A 24,049-nucleotide genomic window follows, 5' to 3' on the forward strand; every position below is an offset into this window, starting at 1 on the left:
ATTAGAGATCAAACTGGCAATAGAAATGAGAGTAAGATGTTGCCTAAATTATGGTAATAACTTAATATTGTTGCACAAGGACAGTAAAACTTAGAACAATTCCTTTATAACTTTATAACCTCATATAAAAATGATAGCACTAAGGAATTACTTGTTTAATTTTTTTTTTTTTAAATACTTCCTTTTAAAATTAAAAATCTAAGATTTTAGATATTTTTATTTATCTATGTCTTGGATATACACCATGCAAAAAATTAGCTGGCCTATCCTCAGTTTATATTAGAGCTTTTGTATATCTTTCATATACTATATACTCATAAAGCATGTTCAGATATGTATTTGTGTATATATATGTCTGTATGTATGTTCATACAGATATATTTTCATGTATTCTGTCAAGGTTATATAATATATGTACAACATACATAATAACCATTGTGTAAAATGGTGTTTTAAAGGAATTTACTACATTGTATTTTTTTAGACTTCACCTTGGTTTGTAGTTTCTTTTTAGATAGAATGTAATGCATTGAAGTTACAGAGGCAAAAGAGTGTACACCTCACGTACTGGCAATAGTTGTAATTAATGGTCTACAATTTTTCCTTGTTTTGTCTTTTATTAAGAGCAAAATTATTAGAAAGTGAAGCAGTGAATGAAAATCTTCGACGCAGCTTGTCAAGAGCCTCATCGAGAGCCACGTACTTTGGTGGACCATCAGCATTTTCTGCTTCTATGCTTTCCTCAGAGAAAGAGACAATGGAAATTCTAGATATAGCCAAGAAAGATCTAGAAAAGCTGAAAAAAAAAGAGAGGAAAAAGAAAAAGAGGTGGCGTATGAATTATAATTCTATTTTCTTTCTTTTTCTTAGTAAAAAGGCCTATTTTTTAAATTACTGAGACTTAAAAAGGCTTTTTGTGTGGGTTTGGATGCTAAACTGCTGTTCCTTCAAACCCTTTTACATGCTGAAGTTACAGTTTTTCTTTTGCATCTTTTCTTCCAGTGAAGTGTGCAGTATTTGTAGATTAAGTGTCTTCTTTGTAATGAACCTTTCTATGTAATTATGCACAATGATAAAAGCACAGATGTTCTCTCTAAATCTTTACCTTTTTAAAAATTTCTTCTAAAATGCACCTGAAATTTAACAGAAGTTTGAAAAAATTTTAAAATTTATTTTAATTCTATATCAAAACTGAAACAGCTTTCTGAAGAAAAGATACTCTGAATAGCTGGGGATTCCTTGGTAACTATTGAAGTTACTTCTTTTGCTTTATCTTTTGCTTCTATGAATGGTTTTTTTTTTTAATTTGAGGTTTCCTAATTCTCTGCAACATCATGCTTTGCTGTTTGTTTTTTTTTTTTTTTTTTTTTGCTGTCCAACTTCTCATCTACTAAAATCCTCATAGAAATTGACATAAATGCTTGTTTAGATAGCAGCACAGCAAGGCTTTTTGTACCCGGGGATTCTGTGTCCATTAGAAATATCTCAGTTTTAGTTGAAGTTTTCCATGTTTCTAATCTGTTGCTCTTTTTTATAATGGTCCTTCAGACTTCTACAAGTTCAGAGTAAAGTTATAACAGTTTAAGCTTGAAGTAGTCTAAATATAAAGTAGGTGAGGATCAGTTGTATATTTAATTTTAGGTCCTATATCTATAGATCTGTTCACCACACAAATGTCTGATGCTTTAGAGAACAGTTGTTTTAAGTACAACTAGATTTTTGCATATAATTTTTCAGGAAGCTCTTAGACTTTTGAGGATTTTGATAGATTTTGTCTCATTTTTGTAGAAACTTGAGGGGAAGTATTAAATAAAATCATTAGAATGTTCTGTCCTCTCTTTAGCCAAGCACTTCAGTATGTCCTTTAACTCTAAATGTAGGAACAAAGAGATTTGATTTTGTATTTCTTAACACATTTTAAAATCACGCATGCATTTAGCTACATGCTTAGATAGAGCTTCAGTTGTTAGGTTGTGTTTCTGTGGTTTGTTTTTGTTGTGGTTTTTTTGAAAGCCAGTCATACTTTCTCACACCAAGATAATAATACTGTGATGGGACAGCCAAATAGTTTGATCTGAAAGTAGGGACTACTTACCATAAATTATTTTTGAGATCAGTTTTGAATCCTAGCATTATAGAATTAGAGAGCTGTAGAAAATTTAAAGTTGGAAGAGGCCTCTTGATGGCTCCATCTTAAAGTGTGCCTTGTGTTCTAGAAAATGGGGTCATACTCTTCAAAGTTCTGATATGGTTTGAATCTCTCTACTGGCCTATCTGCAGACTGCGTTGTAATAAATACTTAGAAATTTCTGAGGTGCATGTGTTGGGAGGAAGATTCCTTAGATGCTAAGAAATGTTAGAATTTGAGGGATTGTACATTGTCATTCTTGCTATCTGCAGAGTGCTTCTATCTAATTAGTGAAAAGTCTGTGTTAAGGTTATATCACTGTGAATTTTTATTCTATTTAAATTTCAGGAATTGGCAGTGTGTGCATTAATATAATGCACAGACACTTTGTCCTGCTGTTTGATGAGGATTCTTTGTTATAATTCAGTCTTCTACAGGCATTTAGTTACATTTACTCTACTATTTCTTTCTAGTGTTGGTGTTCTTTTAAAGTTGTCTAACTAGCATTTTTCTATTTAAATGGGATTGGTAAGCCTAGCAACTGTTTCTGCCCCATCTGTTGCCCTTCTTGGTCTTTTGTTTCCTGGGTATGGGTCAGTATGACAAAAGGTGCATAATTTTAAATACATACAACTTATTTAAATTGTTGTGAGGTAGCCTGAAGGTCTAAGAGCAAGGTTCTGAATGAGCAGCAGGTATGTAGGTTAAATACTTATAGCCTTAATAAGCATATGTCATAAAGTTTATTGGAAACATTTAACACAGCAGTAATACTTTGCCTACCTGATTGGAGTATCCCACAGTGTGACTTAATGTGACTTACCCACTGAAAGCCCCATAGCAAATCTTCCACATTCCTTTCAGTTGCTAGTTGGCCTTACAACCTGGTAACCATTTCTATTTTCTTTTGACTCCCCTAACCTTAATTAAACTAAATTAGTGATGAAAGTTACATGGGGATCAGCTTGCTAGCTCCTAGCTAATACCAAAGGAAGGTGGTAGGCAGTACAAAGTGAAAAGGCAGCAAAAGCTCTTGCTTGAAACTTTGTCATAATGGGAAATGAGGAATTTCAGTAGTTGAATTTTAAGCCATCTCGATTATTATATATGTCATGAAGACTTTTTTTACTGATACATCCATGTTTATTCAAGAGGGAAAAGTGCAGGTAGAAATACTAACATTTTGTTCATCTCATTGCTTCTGGTGCATGTTTTTTGTTAATTTATTAAAAAATAACAAGAAATTATTCACATGTACTTTCTGAATCCCAGAAAAACAAGCTGCAGTTTTCTACTTTTTATTTAAAAACAGACAACAAAACCCAAACAAAAACATGAATGCAGTTTGAAGATATTTTTGTATTAATTTTATCCAGACTATGTTATTTAGAATATTCATACCATATTTTTCGTATTCATACTTTATATTACAATATGTTACCAGCATATATAAAACTAGTTTATTGGTTTTTTTCCTGATATGTTTCTGAGAATATATAACTTTGGGTCAGTGGGAGTATTTGAAATTTTCGTTATTTTATCAGCCAGTTTTAAGTGGAGAAAGAGGAAAAAGCTTTTCCAGAATTGAGATATTTTCTTAATCTATTATTAGAAATAATTCTCAAAGTTAAATATACTGTCTAAAATTTCTTCCTTGGTGTAACTTGAATTTACTTGTTATCAGTGGCAAATTAGTTAACCTACACATGCTTCTTTTTTGTTTTCTGTTTACTTTCCAACTGTCCAGGATGTATTGCCTTTTTACTACTTGTTGTCTCTTGATGGTATCTTTTAAAATTTCATTTTAAACTCCGCAAGCTCATATATATCATTTTTTTACCTTCTTATCACTTTTGCTTTTCACTGTCTGGTTTGTCCTTCATTGGCTTGGCCTTCCAATACTGTACCTCGTGCTTTTGAAGGCTACAGAAACTTGAGGAAAGCAGTCAAGAAGAAAGAAGGTTGGAATATTTCCCAGGTTTTTAATTACCTGTCATTTCAATTAACTGGTTGTCATACATGAAAAGAAGTTGGGCAGATTCATAGGTACTCCAGGAGTAGTTAATTTTCAGAATTATTTCCTGGGTTTTCACTTTCAGCTAGTGTTTTAAATGGAAACATCTGTTGTGGAATTGAGGTTGACTCTCAAGTTACACGTTGTTGAGCAAACTTTTGTGGGGAGGTGGCACCTTCAGAAATTCCTGTTGAATTAATTGTTTTCTTTCTTGCATGGCCTGAGAGAAATGAAAGGCAGGAGGAAGGTGCAGTACCACATATAGTATGAAATATCTAACAGGCAGTATATGACAATCATAATTTTGGCATGTGAGATCAAGAGTGTCTTGGACCATCACACCTCAGTCAAGTCTGCTGCTTTGGTTTCTGAAAACATGTGATGAAAGCCTTGATCATTCCTCCCATTCTGTTTCAGCTAAACCAGTAGATGAATAGTCATTCACAGAGAGCAGTTAAACTGGGGGTTCTGAAAAGAGATTTATATTATGATTAAAAGTGAAACTAAAGGTATTTTTATTTTTCTGCTGTCTACTTTGATCCAAAAAACCCACCCACTAAATTGATGCAGATGATGGGAATCCAGTAACATACACATTGAGCAGTACAGGTCTACCTGGGAGAGCTGCTGGTTCTCATTCCTGTCTCTCCCCTTTCTTAGGCAGAATACAAATTCTCTGTAGTGATTAGTTCTGTACTAAGTGGACGGGAAACTGGGGGTTTGCCTCAATTTGCATGAGGATTGCAGCTAAGGTACATTATCTTTTAGGCTTAATAACAAACATAAAACATGATCTGGTTTGAGGTAGAGGTGAATCTGTGGAAATGAGATTGTATGACACAGTGTTCCCTGTTAGGCATTTTTTTGTGTGCAAATCTGGTTAGATTTTTAAATTCCAGCATCCCCAGCTGCTGTATGGATTTAGATGGTCCCAACAAAAGCTTTTTGCCTTGTGCATGGTCAGCATGTAACTGGTAATGAGTGGGGCAGAAGGGAATCATTTACCATTGAACAGATTAAAAAGTAACACAACAGAAAATCTCGTGTACCCAGCACTGTTACTCAACAGGCACTTTTTAGATTCGAGCACTGTTAAAGAGTCACTTACCAAATCAGTGTCTCAAATCTACTGTCTATTTTTTGTCACTGCACTGAATACTGGATTTGCCCAAGAGTTTGATCGTGAATCTGAGCTCCTCTTGGGATCAGTGGAGGAAGATGTGCATTTCTAGCTTCTGTGCCTGATCAGTGACAGCACAACTTTTATGCAGCTGATGTTAGTTAAGGTGGATTCCACATTATGCAGTCCTAACCACATTTTTGCATTAGTACCCCCTATGGTGGCTAGATCTATTCTGTCACAACTTCCCATCCATTGGAGCTTGGGTTTTGTACATGTAGCACTTAGAAGGACTGATACCCGGTCTGTGATAATTTGCAGACTGCCATTGATTTTTTGTTTTTTATTTGCATGCGATGTCTTAAATGTGCACTTAAAATGTTAAAACTTGCCCTAATGGGTAATACACCAAATGTTTAGAACAAAACAAAAAATACCCTGCTGTAAACCCTTTTTATTGTTGTATCAGTGACTATTTTGAGTATTCACTTTATGCCAAAATAGATAACTAATCAAAAGAGTATAAATTATATTATGATAAATAGGATATTGTTTAAGGTGTATACATAAATTTTAAGACTATTCTAAGTACAGTAAGCTCTGTTATATCTTGAAAGTGTAGGAATACCTGTAATGTAAACTGTACTTGCACACAATATTCTTTTATTCTTTTGTGAACGCTACTCTGGGTACACTGCAACTTCCATACAAAATGAGTACTGCTATAGTACATGGAAATGTGTATTCTGATTGTCCCAGTTGTGTGGTATGCTGGAACAGTGTGCTAATCATTACTATTACCTTGCAAACCAAGAATAAAAGCAATTAGGCATTATTTTATTATCTGCAGAAGTTTGGAAGTTGTGTTTTACCCATGCCCAACACTTTACGTTTTTCTAACTACACTTTGTTTTTTATCTTTATTTGGAGTTACACCAATTACACCATACTGGTTTGGGGGATGGGAAACAACCATTGGGGTTGGAAAACTGTCATTTCAGTTTGTGAATAATTTGTGTCTTCCTCTCCTACTAGTGTTAAGGAGGATAACACAGACAATGAGCAGGAGAAAAGAGATGAAAAAGGCACTTCAGAGAGAGAGAATAATGAATTGGAGGGAGTAAGTATATATAAGTGTTTGATTTATTTGTTCATTGTCTGTTTAAAGATTTACAATTTTATAGAAAGAAAATTAGGAATGTGCCAGGTAAATACTGCAGCTTAACAGTCATAGTCAAAAATAATTGTGGCATGGAAAAGTGGGGGTGCTTTAATGTCTGTATGTTTTGTAGGAGGAAATTCAGGAAGTCAGTGATCATGACGATGAAGAAGAGGAAGATGATGAGGATGAAGATGATATGGAAGTCGTTGAAAGCTCAGATGAATCAGATTCTGACTCTGATGAAAAAGGTGATGTCAGTGTAATATTCTGTAGAGTTTTGCAAATAATATCTGTCAGACCTCAGGTCTTGGTGGGCAAGAAAGTGTATTGTCAACCATCTGTGTGTAATTCTCTGTGAAGAGCATGTTCTGTGAATTATTTTTTTGGTTATGATGCTAAAACATGTAATAGACAGCTGATCGAGTGTTCCTGGATGGGTTTTGAAATTGACCAGAGGCCAGGTTCATTGTGATTTGTGTGGAATCCTCCCGTGCGCAATATGTATTAACAATGACTCTAAGATTGCAAGGATTATCTGTATTCACGTGGTCCTTGCTTTAATTTAACAGAAATCTTTCTGTTTTAGAAAATTATCAAGCTGACTTGGCAAATATCACCTGTGAAATAGCCATTAAGCAGAAACTGATAGATGAGCTAGAAAACAGCCAGCGAAGGTTGCAAACACTGAAAAAACAGTATGAAGAGAAACTAATGATGCTACAACATAAAATTCGAGACACACAGCTTGAAAGAGATCAGGTTCTTCAAAACTTGGGTAAGAAGTACAAAATCATTGATCTTGTATAAGCTATTGAACCATTTTCTACTTCTCTCATTTTCTTTTTCAAATTTGATGAGAAATTGCAGAAAACAGAAGTATGTTTTGTATTCATAATGCCAGTTAATAATTTTTTATTCATTCTAGTTTCTATTAGAATTGAGAGAAGATTTTTTTTAAACGCATTGCTACTGACAGGTATTTGATTTGGGTGAATAAGCATTTTCAGTTTTCTAAGAGCTCTCATAATCCTGGAGATAGTTCCTGATTAGAAGTTTTTTTCGTGTTCCTTCCTCCTCACTTTCTTTCTATTTGCATGAGAATAAGAGCAAGAATCAGTGAAACACCTTTTAGAGGTGTTTACTGACCAAACATTTTTGAATATGTGTTAGTATTGAGATGACAAACTACCTCTGATTCAAGATTACCTGCCACAAATAACTGCACTTTGGGAGTGCTGTGGAAAGTATTTTGTTTGTTTTTATTTTTTAAACATATATATGCTTTACAGGTATACACGGTCTAAGCTTTTGCTGTTCCCCTGTTATTCCTTAGACCTTCCCCGTTGATCAGTGTCAGAAGAGGAATACTAGGCTTGATGGCTTTTAGGAGTGTTGTTATACTCCTGTGTACATATGTGTGAATGTGTCTATTCGTACTTTCAGGTGCTCAGATTTGTTGCAAAGAAGTCAGAGGAAAGTGTTAATAGTTGATGTCTTATCCCAAAATGTGTACCAGGTGGAAAGTTCAAAGCAGTGTGGGTGGCAGGAACTAGAGAGAAATTAGGTTGTTTTAAAGGTATTGCAGAGCAATATTGTAGCAATTCTAGAGCAGAGGAAGTAGTTATCTGCTGTGGCTGGCAAAAGTAAAAGTACCCTGAACAAAAGCAGATTAAGAATTCCCTTTTACTCTAGGTTCTGTAGAGACCTATTCAGAAGAAAAGGCCAAAAAAATCAAGTCAGAATATGAAAAGAAACTCCAAGCCATGAATAAAGAACTGCAGAGACTTCAAACAGCACAAAAGGAACATGCACGATTGCTTAAAAATCAGTCTCAATATGAAAAGCAGCTCAAGAAACTGCAGCAGGAGGTGACAGAGATGAAGAAAACCAAGGTATATTTCAGTAAATTGAAGTGTTCCACAATAAATGTTTACTGAAAATTGTGTTGAAATCTCCTGTGCATCCATCTATCTGATAACTCTGTTCTTGCTGTTATCTGCTTAAAATAGGAGATGCGAGCACCAGGCTGTTCCTTGGGGAGAGGGGCAGCTTTTAGGTTTAATGAACAGAAATTAAGGTATTAAACATGCATAAGCTTGCACAGCTTATTAGCTGTTATTCAGCACTGAGTGAAGATGACATTGTACTTCAGACTAAATGGCTAAAAGCATGTAACATAGTGGAAAATGGCAATTTGAAGAGAAAACTCTGTATAGTTGGGAGCAGGGAGCAGAACTTCAGTGTGTGCAGCTTTTCTAAGTGATGACTTCTTTACAGGTTCGCTTGATGAAGCAAATGAAAGAAGAGCAGGAGAAAGCTAGAATGACTGAATCTAGAAGAAATAGAGAGATTGCACAGCTTAAAAAGGAGCAACGCAAACGAGAGGTGATTTGGCAGATAAAGAACTTTCATTTGGAATAAGCACTTATCATTATGACGTGCCTCTGCTTGCAGGCACACCCCGTGTATATGCATTCACTGAGGCAGGCATGTTTGCACCAGAGAAAATGCACAAAATTTGGTTTGACTTCCATGCAAATACAGTTTCTAGCTTCAGGTGATAAGTTTTATATTTCCTATTGTGCTTATTGAGTATGTATATCAATGTTATCAGTGAACTAGTGATTAATGAATCTTCACAAAGTTGTTGCTACTACCTTGCTTGCATGGAATTACTGTTTTTGATAGAATTGATGCAGTGAAACACTTATTTTTGTTCTATGCTAGGAAGATCAAGAAACGATCAGATTTGAGTCTTCATGTAACAGAAATTTTGCAGATTTGTATTAATGTGTAGAGGTCTTTTTGTTTATACAATGCAGTCCTTGTGAGAGAGAATGAAAAAAAAAATCATATGCTGCTTCTGTTTTTTCACAGCATCAGCTCAAGCTTCTGGAAGCTCAGAAAAGAAACCAAGAAGTTATCTTACGTCGTAAAACTGAAGAGGTACTGTGGTAAAAAACCAATGCATATTTGAAAACAGAATGATGTTCTATTGCTGTAGCTTAGAATTTAGTTTTGGGAGAGTTAATCATGTCTTTGCCCTGTGCTTCAGGTCACAGCCCTTCGTCGACAAGTAAGGCCTCTGTCTGATAAAGTGGCAGGAAAAGTGAGTCGAAAGCTGAGTCTGCCTGAGCATTCCATGCAGGAAGCAAGTTCTAGTTTGTCAGGCGAGCATGATGGCTCCAGAACAGCAGCACAGCAGAAGATGAGAATTCCTGTTGCAAGGGTTCAAGCATTATCTGTTACTGCAACAAATGGAACAGGGTAAGGGTTAAAACTTCTTAGGACTCTTACAAGAACTGAAATTTGTGTGGACTTTCTAGCAGGTACTGTTGCAGGAGCTGTTAGTTGCCAAACTGCTATTATGTAATGCTCATAAAATGGGCATTTTAACATTATCATATGCAATTTCAGATTTCTGTATTTAAGACAAAAATAAAATAATATAAAATGGCATTAAAAGGCAAGTCACATAAACTGGATTTTGAATTCTTGAGGGCTTTTAAACCTACTCTTCAAGAGAAATTACCTTGGCATTCCAATGACAGCAGTGTTAAGTTAATGGAAAAACTCTGGAAAATGCAGTTCAGTGTATCAGGTTTATTTGTGATTTTCCACTGTGATTTGAAGCAGATCTCCTTCTTAAATAGGGAACAACACCTATATGGCATTTGAACTCAATAGTGGGTCATGAAAGATGCAGAAGCGTTTGACACCTGTTTTTCAGGTGTAGCATGTTACAGTGCAGTAGAGTTCAGGGCTGGGTAGAGGCACCTGTCTGGTGCTGTGAAAACCTACAATAACTTCTGCATGAAATTTTAAGGTTGTTTGTGAAAAATATTCCAGCCTGATCATTTCCACATTTGAGTTTTTAACGGGACTGCTTCAGGCTTAGCTGTATTTTTCTCTTGAATGCGTCACAGAAGGAAGTACCAGCGGAAAGCAGTGACAAGCAGAGTTTACTCCTCGAAGGCAGCCAGGATGAAGTGGCAGTTACTGGAACGCAGAGTGACTGATATTATCATGCAGAGGATGACTATTTCCAACATGGAGGCGGATATGAACAGGTTGCTTACGGTGGGTGATCTTCTGTGCACTGTTGACTGTATCATTGTATTAAATAGGGAGCACTGCAAATATGTTTGCTGTAAATTAATTGCTCTTATGGCAGCATTGGCAAAGTGGGTGGAATTTACTGCAGTCAGTGAAGATGCTTTTGGCTACAGTAAACATTTGAACCATGGGCTGTTCTTAGTAAGAACTAAGAAACACATTAATACTATCATGGGCAAATAGATTACTGTATTCACCTCTGTAACTTCTTCCCATGGGAATCATGATGTCTTAGTTAAACTGTAGCAAACAAAGGAAAACACAAAGGCACTTCAGAGTTCTAAGGGCTTACTAATTTCTTTTTCTGTAATATTATGTCTTTGTGGAAAATAGCAACGTGAAGAGCTCACCAAAAGAAGAGATAAGCTTTCAAAGAAAAGGGAGAAGCTCATCAAGGGTGGGGGTGGCAGTGAAGCAGATAGAAATGTCCAAAACATAAATGAGGAGATGGAATCAGTAACTGCAAATATAGACTACATCAACGACAGCATTTCTGACTGCCAAGCAAATATTATGCAAATGGAAGAAGCAAAGGTAGGTCAAATATTATTGCAAAAATGGTAAAATGGGGACAAGAAAACACAACTGTGTTAGCCTTGAAAATGGTCTCATTTAGAAATTAGTTTTTGTTTATCTGTGTAATTACTGAGACTGGAAGTGAAAACTGGTGAAAACTTTTATGTGAAGTTTGAGATGGAGACTTATACAATTGATACCTCAGTTTTAATGTCAATAGTGTAATGCAAGTTAAGATTGTGAAGCATTTAAGTGTCAAAGCTGATGCTTTCTAGTCTGCTGGCAATAGATTAATACAATTCTTCAGACTTTTTCACAATCTGACTGGGCTTATTCTTGCACACATAGGAAGAAGGAGAGACCTTGGATGTAACAGCAGTGATTAATGCTTGCACTCTGACAGAAGCTCGATATTTGCTTGATCACTTCCTTATGATGGGTATCAATAAGGTAATGTGTAAGTGAAGTATGTGTGTTCCAGGACTATGACATGTGCCAGGAGCAGATATGTTGTGCTGACCTAAAGACATGACTAATGTGTGTTAAAAAAAGCTAAGCTGGTCAACATTACTGAGTCATGCTGATTCTCATTGTGAAGGCCTTTGAGATCTGTTGTCCTCTTCAACTTACTGCCTGTCAACCCCAGTAGAGCCTTCTTCACTGTATTAATTAGCTTATGTTGTTCTTACAAGAGCACTACTTTTTGTAATCAAATAAATCTCTGTGCTTTTCAACAAACTCCTAAAGAGAGCTTGAGATCTTTTTTCAAAAGACTGGCTCAGCCACCTTTGTACAAATATGAACCTCAAAAAATTTAAGTTACATGTTGATGCATGACATACTTCAGTCTGAGCAGAGCCACAGGGATTCTTCTGAAGGTGTTGGGGAAATATGTTTAGTCTCTTATTTTCAAAATAAGCATTTGGCAGCTTATAACCCTGTGCACACATGTATCATGTGCTCTTGCTGCTGCTTTTCTTCTTGTTTCATCGAGTCAAATGAAAGATTTCAATGATACTGAAACTGTCTTTGGGTCAGCCCCCCTGACCAGTAATCTGGGATTTCTTTTGCATTCTTGGTTCATCACTATGCAGGTAATCCAAAAAGTTTGTGGGGAAAAAAAAAGGGTAAAGAAAATTCCCACAATCACATTGGCTTCTGGAAATGTCAATCTTTTTCATATTTTTCAGCCTTTGGATGTATTTGAATGGATCTTGCAACAGAGTTAATTCGAGAAAAGTGCCTCTAACTCACTCTGTTAACAATTTCTCTTTATTATGATAATAAGCTCCATTATGTGAAGGATTGTATAATCTTTTTGTTTAGTAATTATCACATAGAAAAGCTGAAGGGATATTTTTTTGCAAAATTGGTCATGCCTACTGTCTATTCTAGTGTTTGTTTTCACCTGCAGAATGTGTCTATTGATACGTAGCTTTAGTTCAATCAAAATGTAGTGTGTAAATTTTTAGGGTGACACTTATTACTCATGCACTAACACTCAAAGTCTGCTGTTGCCCTAGAAGCCTTTGAGAAGATTTTTTGTACCTTCATTTTTCCATACTGTTTCCTTTGGAATTTGGAAGTCTATTTGGAAACCGCTGCGTGAATTTCTTTGTCTGTATTTTCTACAATGAAAAAATTGTCAGAAATCCTTGGCTCTAGGGAAGTTCTTTTAGAATGAATTGTGTCATAAGTTAGGCCATTAGATCTTTTCATTAAAAGCTGAAAGTTCACTGACTGTTTGGGTAGGAAAGATTATGGTTCTGTGTCCCACCCTGTCCCACTTCCACCCTCCCCGCTTTTTCTTGTCATAGACTACCATAGGTAATAATTTTTAAAAAAATAATTACTTGGGGAAAGTGGAGGTGTTAATCTTTCAGATGCTTGCTACTCTTAAAAATGGCAAAGACTCTGAATTGCACTTGGGAGTCATGTCCCACTTAGCCACTAGATGCATATTTGCAAGGCAGTCTGAGGAATGCAAGTTAAAGGAATGCTTAATGAGTGTCTTTAAAGGTGAAAGAAAGAGAAAGACCCTTTGTTGACACCTGATCTTCAGGATGTGAGAAGGTGGCTGCAATGTGCACATTGTTTATGTTTGCAGTTTTAAAAAAATGTTGACAATTTTCATTTTTAAAACAAGGGTTGTGATAAAACATTTGTCATCTTTCTTTCTCTTAGGGTCTCCAAGCAGCTCAGAAAGAAGCTCAGATCAAAGTTCTTGAGGGACGCCTTAAGCAGACAGAAATTACTAGTGCTACTCAAAACCAACTGCTGTTTCATATGCTAAAAGAAAAAGCTGAATTAAATCCTGAACTTGATGCTTTTCTGGGTCATGCTTTGCAAGGTAGTTTTTTCATCTTGTTTTCTAAATAGTCAGCTGCATGTCATGTTTGCCTTTTGTGCATGCTGTCCTGGGCATTCTGGACTATTTCTTTTCTGAATAGATGCTGTATTGTAACATCTTATACTTCACAATTGACATGTGTGTATGGCATTTTTAAGTAGACCCTCTCAGCAGTGAAATGTAGGAAACCAATTTTTTTTGTATTGAGATTTTTTAAAAATTCAAATAATCTGCTTGTTATTTTTACAATCTGGAATGGTTTTAACTTCCGAATAGGAAGTTCAAAAATTCAGTCCCTTTAAGTCATCGTATACTAGGGATTTTCAATTGGCATTTTATGTTACGGCATCTATTCTACTTCTCATGAAATGATACTAAGAAAAATTTAGAATATGTTTGGGTACTTTTGTTTTATTTATTTTTATAAATGGATATGTTTTGATTGGAATGTTGCTTTTTTTTCCTTGTTGCTGTATTTACACAGACCTAGATAGCATACCACTTGGTAAGTATGTTTAGCTTTTTATGTACTGTACAGCTGCATGAGTTACTAATTCATTCATATTCACTAACTGATGCGTCTTAGAATTTGTGAGTCTGTGAAATTTGCATGAACTGTTCTGTAAATGTACTCATTATCATGAGCTTAAAGAGCATTTCTTCCTTTCTGAAAACACCTCTAGCTCTTGTGGTAATAGCCCTTGTGGTAGTTAAAAGTGAAGACAGTAAGCAGAGATGTATTTCAAATTTATAACTTGGTACTTGCAAGTATGCAACAAAGTATGTTCAGACTACATAGAATTATTTTGTGATATACTACTGTTGTGACAAATTGTGCTCATATTATTAGGTTTGAAAAAAAGGAAATTCTTAACTTGCAGGTCATTTTTAACCTTTTGCAAATAGCTCATTTTGTAATGTAAATATTGTACAGAATGCAGGATCATATCCCACTTTTTCAAATGTGTTTAAGTTACTGACTTCACTGATTTTGAGATAAAAGTTGCTCTTATTGTTGTTGCTTTGAAGTTATTCTCAAATGAATTAAGCTTATTTTCTTCCCTCCAAAGAACTGACTATATTTGGAACTTGAGAAAAAGAATCCTGTTACCAGTGATAATTCCTTTAGTGTTGTTTTGTGCTACTTTTAATCACATTTTGCTGTCCTGTGCTAGTTTGCACAGCATTTCAAAGCACAAAAGTACATGGAAGTGTATAGATCATAATGTAAAGGTGGTGAGAACTTGGCCAGCTTCCTGTCAGGTGACCCTTGAAAATCTGTGTCAGGGGATCTTGCTGCCTGCAGCCAGTTATTTATTCAGGAACCTCAGTGGTTTGTAGTATCATGGTGTCTCTAGAACAGGCCTTTAATGTGTGTGCATATTCACCCCTGTTGGAGCATTGCTCCTCCTGACAGCATTGCATTTTCTTTAGCTCTGGACAGGCTTTTACTTATTAACAATATCTGAAACATCTGAAAAAAGCACCATGTACTAAATGTATTGCTCAGTAGATCTGTAATAAAATTTTTTGTAGAGTGTTTTCTTGTTAAAGAAGCTTTTTAACACTTTGCAAGCATGACTGAAGCTGTTAGAGTATCTAAGCCACCCAGGAATCTGCTAACAGTTTATAGGAAAGAAATGCAGCTGAATATGCTGCACTAACCAAGGTCCAAGACTGTTGGTAGTCTGTGTTTTGTGGCTCACTAGTGACCAAACCTTTTGAGCTGCAGGGAGTTCAGACATCACTGTAGTGAGGCTTTGATGCTGGGATTTCCAGCTGGTTTGCAGGGATTCTTGTTGGTGCAGGGCCTGGCAGAGTTCCTGCAGGTAGAATGTGGGTGGCAGCAGATCCTGAGGCCAATCTCACCAGGATGCCTGACATCTCAGTGTTGGAGCACAGACAGCCCTATCCCAAGCAAAGGGATTGCACTTCCATGGTATTTGTGATTTGCCCTCTTGATGCCTGCTTCCAGATCCACCATCTTCAAAAGTTCTTAGCCATTTGAATACACTTGGCTCAGAAGAGCTTGAACATTCCCCAGTGTAGTTATGCACTTGCATTCAACTGTAGACAAGAAGAAGTTTCAGTCTGCAAAAGTACATCACAGGTTCAGGTTTTGACTTGAATGGACTTTCAGTTCACATCCACCTTGGTGGATGAGCCAGCTGCCATTCACTATCCCATCTGCTCTTGCGAAGAGTTAAAATGACCATGAAATTGGGTTTTGAATGTTGCTGAATTGACTCCTCTTTGAGGAGCTGTGGAAGCGCTTTTACTTCCCACTGTGATGTATGGACATTCACAGATGTGAGTCACATCCACTTATGTGCAGGTTTTGAGAGGGCTGGTCAAATGTCATTTCCTCTGGGTGAACTCTGCTGGTGTATGGCATTGTTCTGGTACCGTCCAGTTGCCACTGCATGAGGATGAAGACGCATAATCAGAAAATTCTCCACCTGTTCTGCAAGCAGTGGTTTGCTAGCACCTGGCCCTTCAAACATTACAGTCTTTACTAACTTCATATCTCCTTTCATCTCTTCTCACTCTCACAGAATCTTGCTCTTTCTACCTTTTGTTGATTCTGTGTTGATTTCTCTTTCGGAGTTTTGGGCAGTCTTTCTGTGTTGAATTGCAGGCAAACTGAAGAAACTCATCAGGTCACATAAGAGTGAGCCTGCAAATAAAATCCTACCTTTTGTGGTCATTCCACACTTTCTACTTAGTTACCTGTAAAAAGAGATCACAAATTCTTTATGAGTAGGGGGATGAAGTAACATAATTCTAACAGGAATCCTTTATATTTTTAAAATGCATTTATTTTAGGGATGCTGCTTTTGTCTTACTGAATGGAGCAGTACTCTAAATGCCCACTTCTGCAGGAGGCATATAATAATAATAGCAGTAATAACAAGACTAATGACAATAATAATAATAAATATTGAAAGGTTTTCACCTGGCCTCAAATCCATGAGGGAACAAAAAGAAAACTGAAAATTCACAGTGCTACTCCTGTGACCCTGTTTTCTTTAGAATATAGTTGTGTTTCTGATAACTAAAATTACATTGTTAAGATTAATTCAGCAGTTTGATAACCCAGAAGCACAATATTCTTTGTTCTAGGTTGATGGTTTTAACTTTTTCAAGGAGCACATTTAGATGCAGCAAACACAAAAGGCAATATTTTCCTTCTCTTTTTTCCATTCCTTCTCAAAGTTCAGCTGAAAACTGCATATCTTTCTTCTCTTTCTCCAAAGGATGAACTTGCACTTCATACCTATACATGGACAAACCTGTTTTAATATGGGTTACAAATGTATCTGTTCTATGCATTGCAAATGGTATCTGCTTTTTAACAGAAATTAAGTAAAGTGTCTCTTCTAGTAAAGAGGTGTAATGGAATTTCATTACAAGGTTATTTAATCCTTAATATTTCATGCATATGTTCAAAAATGAGGGACTTTGCCTGCAAAAATGTGTTACCTATGTCCTTGATCTATGCCTAAAATGTATTATTAGAATAACATGCAATTTAGGGGATTTGCTTTCCCAGCAGTTTGGAACTGATTGTACATGTGCCCTTTACTCATTGTCTCAGCTTAATGTTTTGCACTGTTTGCATGCAGAATGTCAATTGGATGTTTGACAGTGTTAATGTGTGGCATGCATGCTGGGTTTGTCTTCTGTGGACAGGTTTGTGTACCCATTTTTGCTTCAGGAACATTTCTACTAAGCAGCTTCCTTTAGAAATTAATCTCCTTTTAGGAAGCCATTCTATAGTATTAAGTGGTAGCATCATCCTCTTTGGAAATGAATCCTTATATACTAGTGAAGTGCCTGCTTCTTGTCAGCTCAAATGCTTGGTGGCATTATGTATCAGAGGAGGCTGAGCCTCAGCTCACTAGCTAGTTACAAATATCATTTTCTTTTTTATTATAGCCAGGCTGATTCTGTTTTGGAGCAAGAAGATGAAAAAAAAGAGGAGAAAGAGACATTCTTACTGTCCATTGATTTTACATCCCATATCTTCCATGTCTTGCAGATAATTTTCTTTGCTTTATCTGCTTTCTTAACAGATTTCCTTCTAGAATTTCTGTTTTTCTATCATCTTCGTTGCTGTGCTACAGTAGGCAGAGGACCATTTTTGACACAGTATGCCTAGATGTATGATGTATTTAGATTGTATGAGAAGAATTTCTTTAGGTGTCAGGAAAATTCAGTGGGACCTGGATAGAAAATAGTCAAGATATTTTGCAAATCCCTTTCAACATTGTCTGAGTTGCTTTGTATAGCAGTTAAAGCCTTCACATCCAGTTGTAGAGGGGCAGCTGTTGTAGAGGGACAGACTAATGTTATTCTTCTGGAAATTTTCTAGAAAACTTGGAAGATAGTACTGATGAAGATGCCCCATTGCATAGTCCTGGAACAGAAGGAAGGTGAGGAAATCTTTGTTACTACCAATTCTAGAAAAATTACTGTAATTTCCTCCTTTTGTAATGCAGACTAATGTATCCTTTAGAAAGTATCTCTAACATTGTTTCATTATACTTTGCCCACAATTTCAGTAGAAAGAAGAGTAAAATTAAAATACACACCTGCCAATCTGCAAAAAGTATGACTTTCTAATTTTGATGCAATTTTTCTTTTAGTTCTTTATCTTCAGATCTCTTGAAGCTTTGTGGTGAAGTCAAGCCCAAAAGCAAGGTAAGATGTATAAGGATGATGACGATAATTCTTCTACATGTCTTCTAAGTGAGTCCATGATTCTACAATAATTTATCATTTAATGATACCTTCTGGTATCATTAAAAAAAGTTCTTGCTTTGCCCAAGAGACTTCAATGAATGAAGATATCCAAAAGGTGAACTGATGTACTTTACATATGATCTGTGTGCAATATGATTTTGTGTGACACTCCTCTCTAAGAAGCAACGATAAAAATAACTTCTTCAGTATTTTGGGGTTAAGCTATTAGAATTCCAGAAAGAGATGTGTTCTTCCAGTTACTTGCACTCCATACTGGTGTAGTTTTGCAGATTAGTATTAGTTAGGCTACAGTTCAATGCTATTGCCAGTGGCAGCTGTGGACGTGTTTATTGTTTGCAATTTGTCACAGATATCTTGAAGTTTATGAAACTAAAGTTTGACCTCCAGGATCTTAATTGCATATCTAGGTTGACTACAGTTTAATATTAATGGCAGTGGGAACTGGAAATGTGCACTGATGGCAATTTTGCTTCTGTGCTAACAGAAGCACAAACATAGTTTGGAAAGTAAATAGAAGCTTAGTCTCCAGTTTTCCAACTGCAGTTGGCTTTGGAAGAAACCATCTGTGTTGGCTGTTGAATTATTTGGTAACATTCCTTGGTGTGCAGCTTTTTGGGCTGTTTAACTAAGTGAGTTTAGTCCAAAAAGGCAATGAAATAAACAAATCATTTTTGTAATGGTCCTTTCTGACTGGATCTTTGTCTTCCCTTTTGGTCTTTCTTTCCCTGAGGAACAGATCTTAAATTCACTGTAAAATCACACCTAACATGTGTGATCCATGTTTTACAAATTACTGTGTTGCACAAAGTTGTTGTGAGTTTTTCTCTTGTTTTCAAATTGTTGAAATGCTGAATGAATTTTAGTTCATGTGGACTTTTGAGGTGACTTAAACAAAGTAGAAGCAGAGTTTGTATATGAGAAGAAGAATTGATGTTAGAAGTCACACCAGTATAGTTGTAGCTCTTTAAATTGCCACTTTGCTTTATTGCTCTCTGCTTTATAACATTTCGTTTGGATAAACCATAGGTAAGTAATATTGTCCTCCTGTAGTATTGGCAGGCAGCTGGTTGAAAAGATATAGTTGAAAACCAGTTGTCAAATCAGTGGTTGGACATTGAATTTGAATTGCCTCCTCTGAAATTGTTGCCCAAAAGCAGAGACGAGCTTCTTGGTTTAGTTTCCAAAGGCAGTTGCCAAGTGCTTGAGGGGGATGCTAATTGCCAGCTAATAATGCTAAGCTTGAGTGTAGGACTCTTGACACACACCACGGCATGGTGAAGTGGCAGTTTGGTTTTTGTCTGTCTCCAGGCCCGCCGCAGGACCACCACCCAGATGGAATTGCTGTATGCAGCCAACAGCGACCTGGTCTCTGACAGCAGCGCTGCAGACTCTGCCTCGGCTGGCTCTGCCACGTCAGCTGCAGAAAACCAAGAAAGTGGGGTGGCTGCTGACACACATGATACTTCTGCTAGGGACAGAGAGCTTATACCCCCACCATCTGGCTTACCTTCTAAGATAGGCAGCATGTAAGTTTGGCCATGCTGTGCTAATTATCCTTTGCTTTTAAAAAATGCATGTCGCCAATTTCTTGTAATTTATTATCTTAACTTTACAAATGAGGTTAATATACTTGAAACTTACTAAATAATCCTGACAAAGCTCCTTCCTTTCTACCACCACCACTCTAGAAAGTGTAAATGCAGTCTTGTAAGTACTGTGGTTCTTATTGAAGATATAAGTTCTGTTAAGCTGCTTAGCTATTGTAACTGTGTTCTATGTAGAGGGGAAAACCCCTCTAATACCTTGAATAATTTGCTGTATTAGTGCTATGGGAAATGCACATTCTAGGGAGATAGTGAGAATCTGATTAGAACAGCAGTGAGATTTAAAACAAACAAAATAACAACACACGACCTGAAAACTTTTATCATGGTATTTGTATATGGTCCTAATTATTAGGAAAAATATTTCTGTGAGTTGTCTTGTATGGACCATGCATGAAATGAAGTCTGTGCAGCAATGGAGTATTCAAGTAAAAAGTTGAAAGGAAAATGTTAAATATTATGAATCCTCAAAAATCCTTTCTGTTTGCAGATTGCAAACTTACCTGTAGAAGAATATTGCTAACTGAAAGTATCTCCTGATTCTAAACAGAACTAAAAATATTTTTATCGTTTTACTTTGGGACCAGCAGATGTCTCTCACATGCACTCACACTATTTTTTTCGTTTCACTTGCTCTTGCTGTTCATTTTCTATCTACCACTACCACTGCTAGGTATTAGCCATTCACTGCAAGAGACCCTTTCCTTGGCTTTTTAGGTAGTAGCTCCTATGTTGCACAAGCACATGTGTAAATTCAGTGCACTTCCCACATTCAGTGATGTAGAAATCAGTGTCCTGTAGCTATCTTAATGTTACAGGTTCTGGAGTCATGCATTGTTTAATATTCATCTGTCCTATTTGCATAATATTTTTACAGCAGTCTCTGCCTAATGTACACTTGCAATTTGTATTTTTTACTATGTATTTCTGGCATGTGCTTGTGGTGGCAATCGTGAACCTTAAAACACTGCTGACAGCAATTATTAACCCATACTGATGGCTTCAATGCAAATAGAATCTGCTTGGAAAGAATGCTCTTGAGGGTGAGCATAGGTGGAGAAAACCTACTTGTTTCAGCAGTTAGCATGAGATGAGTAGAGACTTTTGAAGCTTCAAGATCTAAAACATCATGTATTATGACCTGACATCCAAGACTCAGGTAATATCAACTTTTGCCTTGGTCCATCTTCTAGAATGTATCCATTTATGAAAGTGAGCCAGTAAAAATGCAAAACAGGATTTTCCCAAAACTGATTTCTGAAAGACTTTGAGAGTTACATACTGTCAAAAAGTCAATTCAGTCAGCAGTAGGCCTCATATATTGAATTGTCTTGGATCATGTTTTAGTAGTTAAGTGATCAAAAAATTCCACAATCAATCTGCAGTGACTTTCTCACTGCAAGTATATATGTTTTTTCAAAACTAGAACTCTTGCTGGTTTATCTGGTCATAGTTGAAGAAAGCTTGTCCTTATGACCCATCTGGCCTTCCCTTATGGGCCTGTGGCGCCAGCATATTTTTCATAATAAAATATATAATTCAGGAGGAGACTATGCCCTTACCTGCAATAAATGTTTTCTCCCTTGTGCCATTACTTACGTGACATTCAGGAATGTAGAGACCATAGCAGTAATCCAAAATATTGATTCTCAAAGAGAAAGAAATTAATTATATGTTCAGGTGCAGATTTAGGTGTCCGCATATGTACAAACTGCTCCACTCTGGAACCCCCTCAGTTTTCTAAAGTTTGCTGTGATTCCATGGTCCTTGGAGAGGGACTTGTTACAAGGGCATGTGTTGATAGGATAAGGGGTAATGGCTTCAAACTGAAAGATTGTAGGTGTACATGAGACAGTGGAAGAAATGCTTTATTGTGAGAGTCAAACACTGGAACAGGTTACCTAGAGGAGCTGTGGATGCTGCATTCCTGGAAGTGTTCAAGGCCAGGTTGGATGGAGCTTAGAGCAGCCTGGTCTAGTGGAATGTGTTCCTGCCTAAGAGAAGGGGGTTGAAACTAGGTGATCGGTAAGTCCCTTCCAATCCAGACCATTGTGTGATTCTGTTATTTAAGGAGGCACCTAAATACATATGGCCAACAGTTAATTTAACTGGAATTCTGTTAAAATTGTTTAGTGCTGTTGTCCTTTGATATGCTCACCTCATCTACAGCAGCTTTTTCAGAGTATAGTTATCTTCTGTAGGACTTGTGTCAGCTCTGTTCAGATGTCTGATGTCCTGGCAAATATAAAAGGGCTTTGGAAACCTGGAAGTAGGTATGTGTCCTGTTCCTTTTCTGTTAGGTCATTGACATCATGCACCTGGTTTTTACACCTGTGCTTAGGAAGCAAGATAGCTGCATTTTTAGAATACCTGCATTCTTAGGCTTTCAAAAAGAATTCAGAAAATGATGATGCTATTTACACCCTCTTCTGAGGATGTTCCACTGTAGAGTCAAAGATGGAAGACTCAAGGGCAGGTAGAGCGTGAGCAAGCGAAAGTTGTCTGAGCATGCTGGATGCCAGTGTGAGGCAGATGAGCTTGAGTTCCAGTTTCTGGTTTGGTTTATTTAATCAAGCAGCTGCTCAGTAGACATATAAGCAACCCTGGCAGTAGACACTATAGTCTGTCATCCTTGCTGGAAGACCTGTCAGCCTGTTTCATAGAATTTGCCTTGTGACCTCAGGATTTTTGCATTCCTAAATGCATATTGGTCCAGCATAAAGAGAGGGAAGGGAGTGTCCTTTGCACAGTATTCCTAGAGGTAAGGAAGCCCTACAATAGAAATGGGTGCTCTGGCATTGAGGGGACTGGACCCACTTTCTCCCCTTTTTTTATGGCTTAACTGTTAGGCTTCTGTGCAAAACCAGGCAGCTTATCAATTGTCCTCCTTTTCCTATCTCTTGAAGACCCCAGGGAACTCTAGGGTTGACATGCAGTTCTTGGCACTAGGTCCCACACATTCCAGTTAGGGGTTGTGATCACTTGAGAGTGTCTCATCTACTTGAGTCAAGTAGCTGTTTGTTGTTGTGCTGTCCATGTTAAATCATATTATTCTGCATTCCAGTCTCCAGGTGGATTTTATGTAGCTCTTAAGGGAAACATATAGAGAAGTTGGAGCTATGCATGTTCAGAACCTGTAGAGCTCTGAGACTGATAGTTGTAACCATGTCAGGCAGGTGGCCTGCTAAATGAGCTTTATCTGATTAATGGAGCTGCATGGAGCAAAAACACTTACGGAATCTGTTTTCTTGCTTTTAATGAGTGTTTCATATTCATAGAAAAAATCCTTCTAAATGCAAAGATGTAGGAAAATAGAAAACAAATGTTGCTTTTGTGATTGCTCAACTAGTGAGAAATGGAAGTTCAGAAGAATGGAGACCACTCAGATTCCTTTCTTTTTTCTTTTGTCTGACTGTGGTGAAATGAGAATATTTGGGTGTCAGCTTTAATATTGTCTTCTTGATAATTTTAGTGGGGAATAAAAGGTTGGGAGAAAGACCACAGTGATTGTGAATTGGAATTGTTTCAGAGCAAGAACTGGAGTGAGAAATGAGGGATGGAAAGCAATGGAGAAGGGAAGTGGGGGACAAAGAGAAGGCATGTTAATAGTTAGATTGCCAATGGGAAGTACTTCTCACTTCCTAATTAACATTAATATGTTACTGCAAAGATTCATTTGTGTATAAGAATCATGTGTTCTTCATGTCTATCGTAAATGGTCTATTGTAGATGGAAATGTGGAATCTGAAATTTAAGAACTTCCATGATCTTAATTTGGATGCATACTCCACTTTATTTCTTTTAGTGAGTCTCTCTTTTATTATTGAATTAGTAAATCTCATTTAACTATTCAGTATCTGACACTGTATGTTGATCAACTTTGAACATTAGTAACGTGGTATATTTTCATATTCAAGTGTGAGAACAAGTTTATAATCCTTAGATTCAAGAGAGACAATAATAGTTTAAGTACATTCTAAATTTTGAAACTACACTGACAGAATGACAGGTAATGTTCTGTGAAGGGCCTTACAGTGAAAAAATGATTGCTTTTGTTTTAGTTCAAGGCAATCATCTGTTCCAGAGAAGAAGATACCTGAGCCTTCACCTTTAGCAAAAAGAAAAGCCTATGAGAAAACAATGGAAAAGACGAAGACAAAAGAACAAAAACTGTAAGATTATTTTAAATTTATTTCATCTTACATAATTTGAACTTTGAATTTTCTTGAGAAATATATATGTCTTTTTCAATTTCTTTTCTTCCAGGACAGT

General features: G+C 36.6%; 1 protein-coding gene across 12 annotated transcripts in view; it reads left to right on the forward strand.

Moving 5' to 3' along the window:
* Positions 1–24,049, forward strand: part of KIF21A (kinesin family member 21A) — an 87,393-nt gene that overhangs the window by 44,957 nt on the left and 18,387 nt on the right. For 5 of the 12 annotated variants that reach the window (XM_085569066.1, XM_077783415.2, XM_085569067.1 and 2 more), the window contains exons 11-28: positions 625–828; positions 4,051–4,089; positions 6,298–6,382; positions 6,555–6,672; positions 7,011–7,199; positions 8,117–8,316; positions 8,702–8,809; positions 9,302–9,370; positions 9,480–9,691; positions 10,351–10,504; positions 10,874–11,074; positions 11,405–11,506; positions 13,241–13,406; positions 13,891–13,911; positions 17,782–17,842; positions 18,056–18,110; positions 19,482–19,699; positions 23,839–23,949. In XM_085569066.1, coding sequence (XP_085425192.1) covers positions 625–828; positions 4,051–4,089; positions 6,298–6,382; positions 6,555–6,672; positions 7,011–7,199; positions 8,117–8,316; positions 8,702–8,809; positions 9,302–9,370; positions 9,480–9,691; positions 10,351–10,504; positions 10,874–11,074; positions 11,405–11,506; positions 13,241–13,406; positions 13,891–13,911; positions 17,782–17,842; positions 18,056–18,110; positions 19,482–19,699; positions 23,839–23,949 — 2,313 coding nt within the window. The remainder of the gene's footprint in view (positions 1–624; positions 829–4,050; positions 4,090–6,297; positions 6,383–6,554; positions 6,673–7,010; positions 7,200–8,116; positions 8,317–8,701; positions 8,810–9,301; positions 9,371–9,479; positions 9,692–10,350; positions 10,505–10,873; positions 11,075–11,404; positions 11,507–13,240; positions 13,407–13,890; positions 13,912–17,781; positions 17,843–18,055; positions 18,111–19,481; positions 19,700–23,838; positions 23,950–24,049) is intronic. The other 7 variants (XM_085569068.1, XM_085569070.1, XM_085569073.1 and 4 more) reach the window with 3 other exon arrangements.

This window comes from Lonchura striata, chromosome 1A, assembly GCF_050655825.1.
Source record: "Lonchura striata isolate lonStrDom1 chromosome 1A, ASM5065582v1, whole genome shotgun sequence".
Lineage (NCBI taxonomy): Eukaryota > Metazoa > Chordata > Aves > Passeriformes > Estrildidae > Lonchura > Lonchura striata.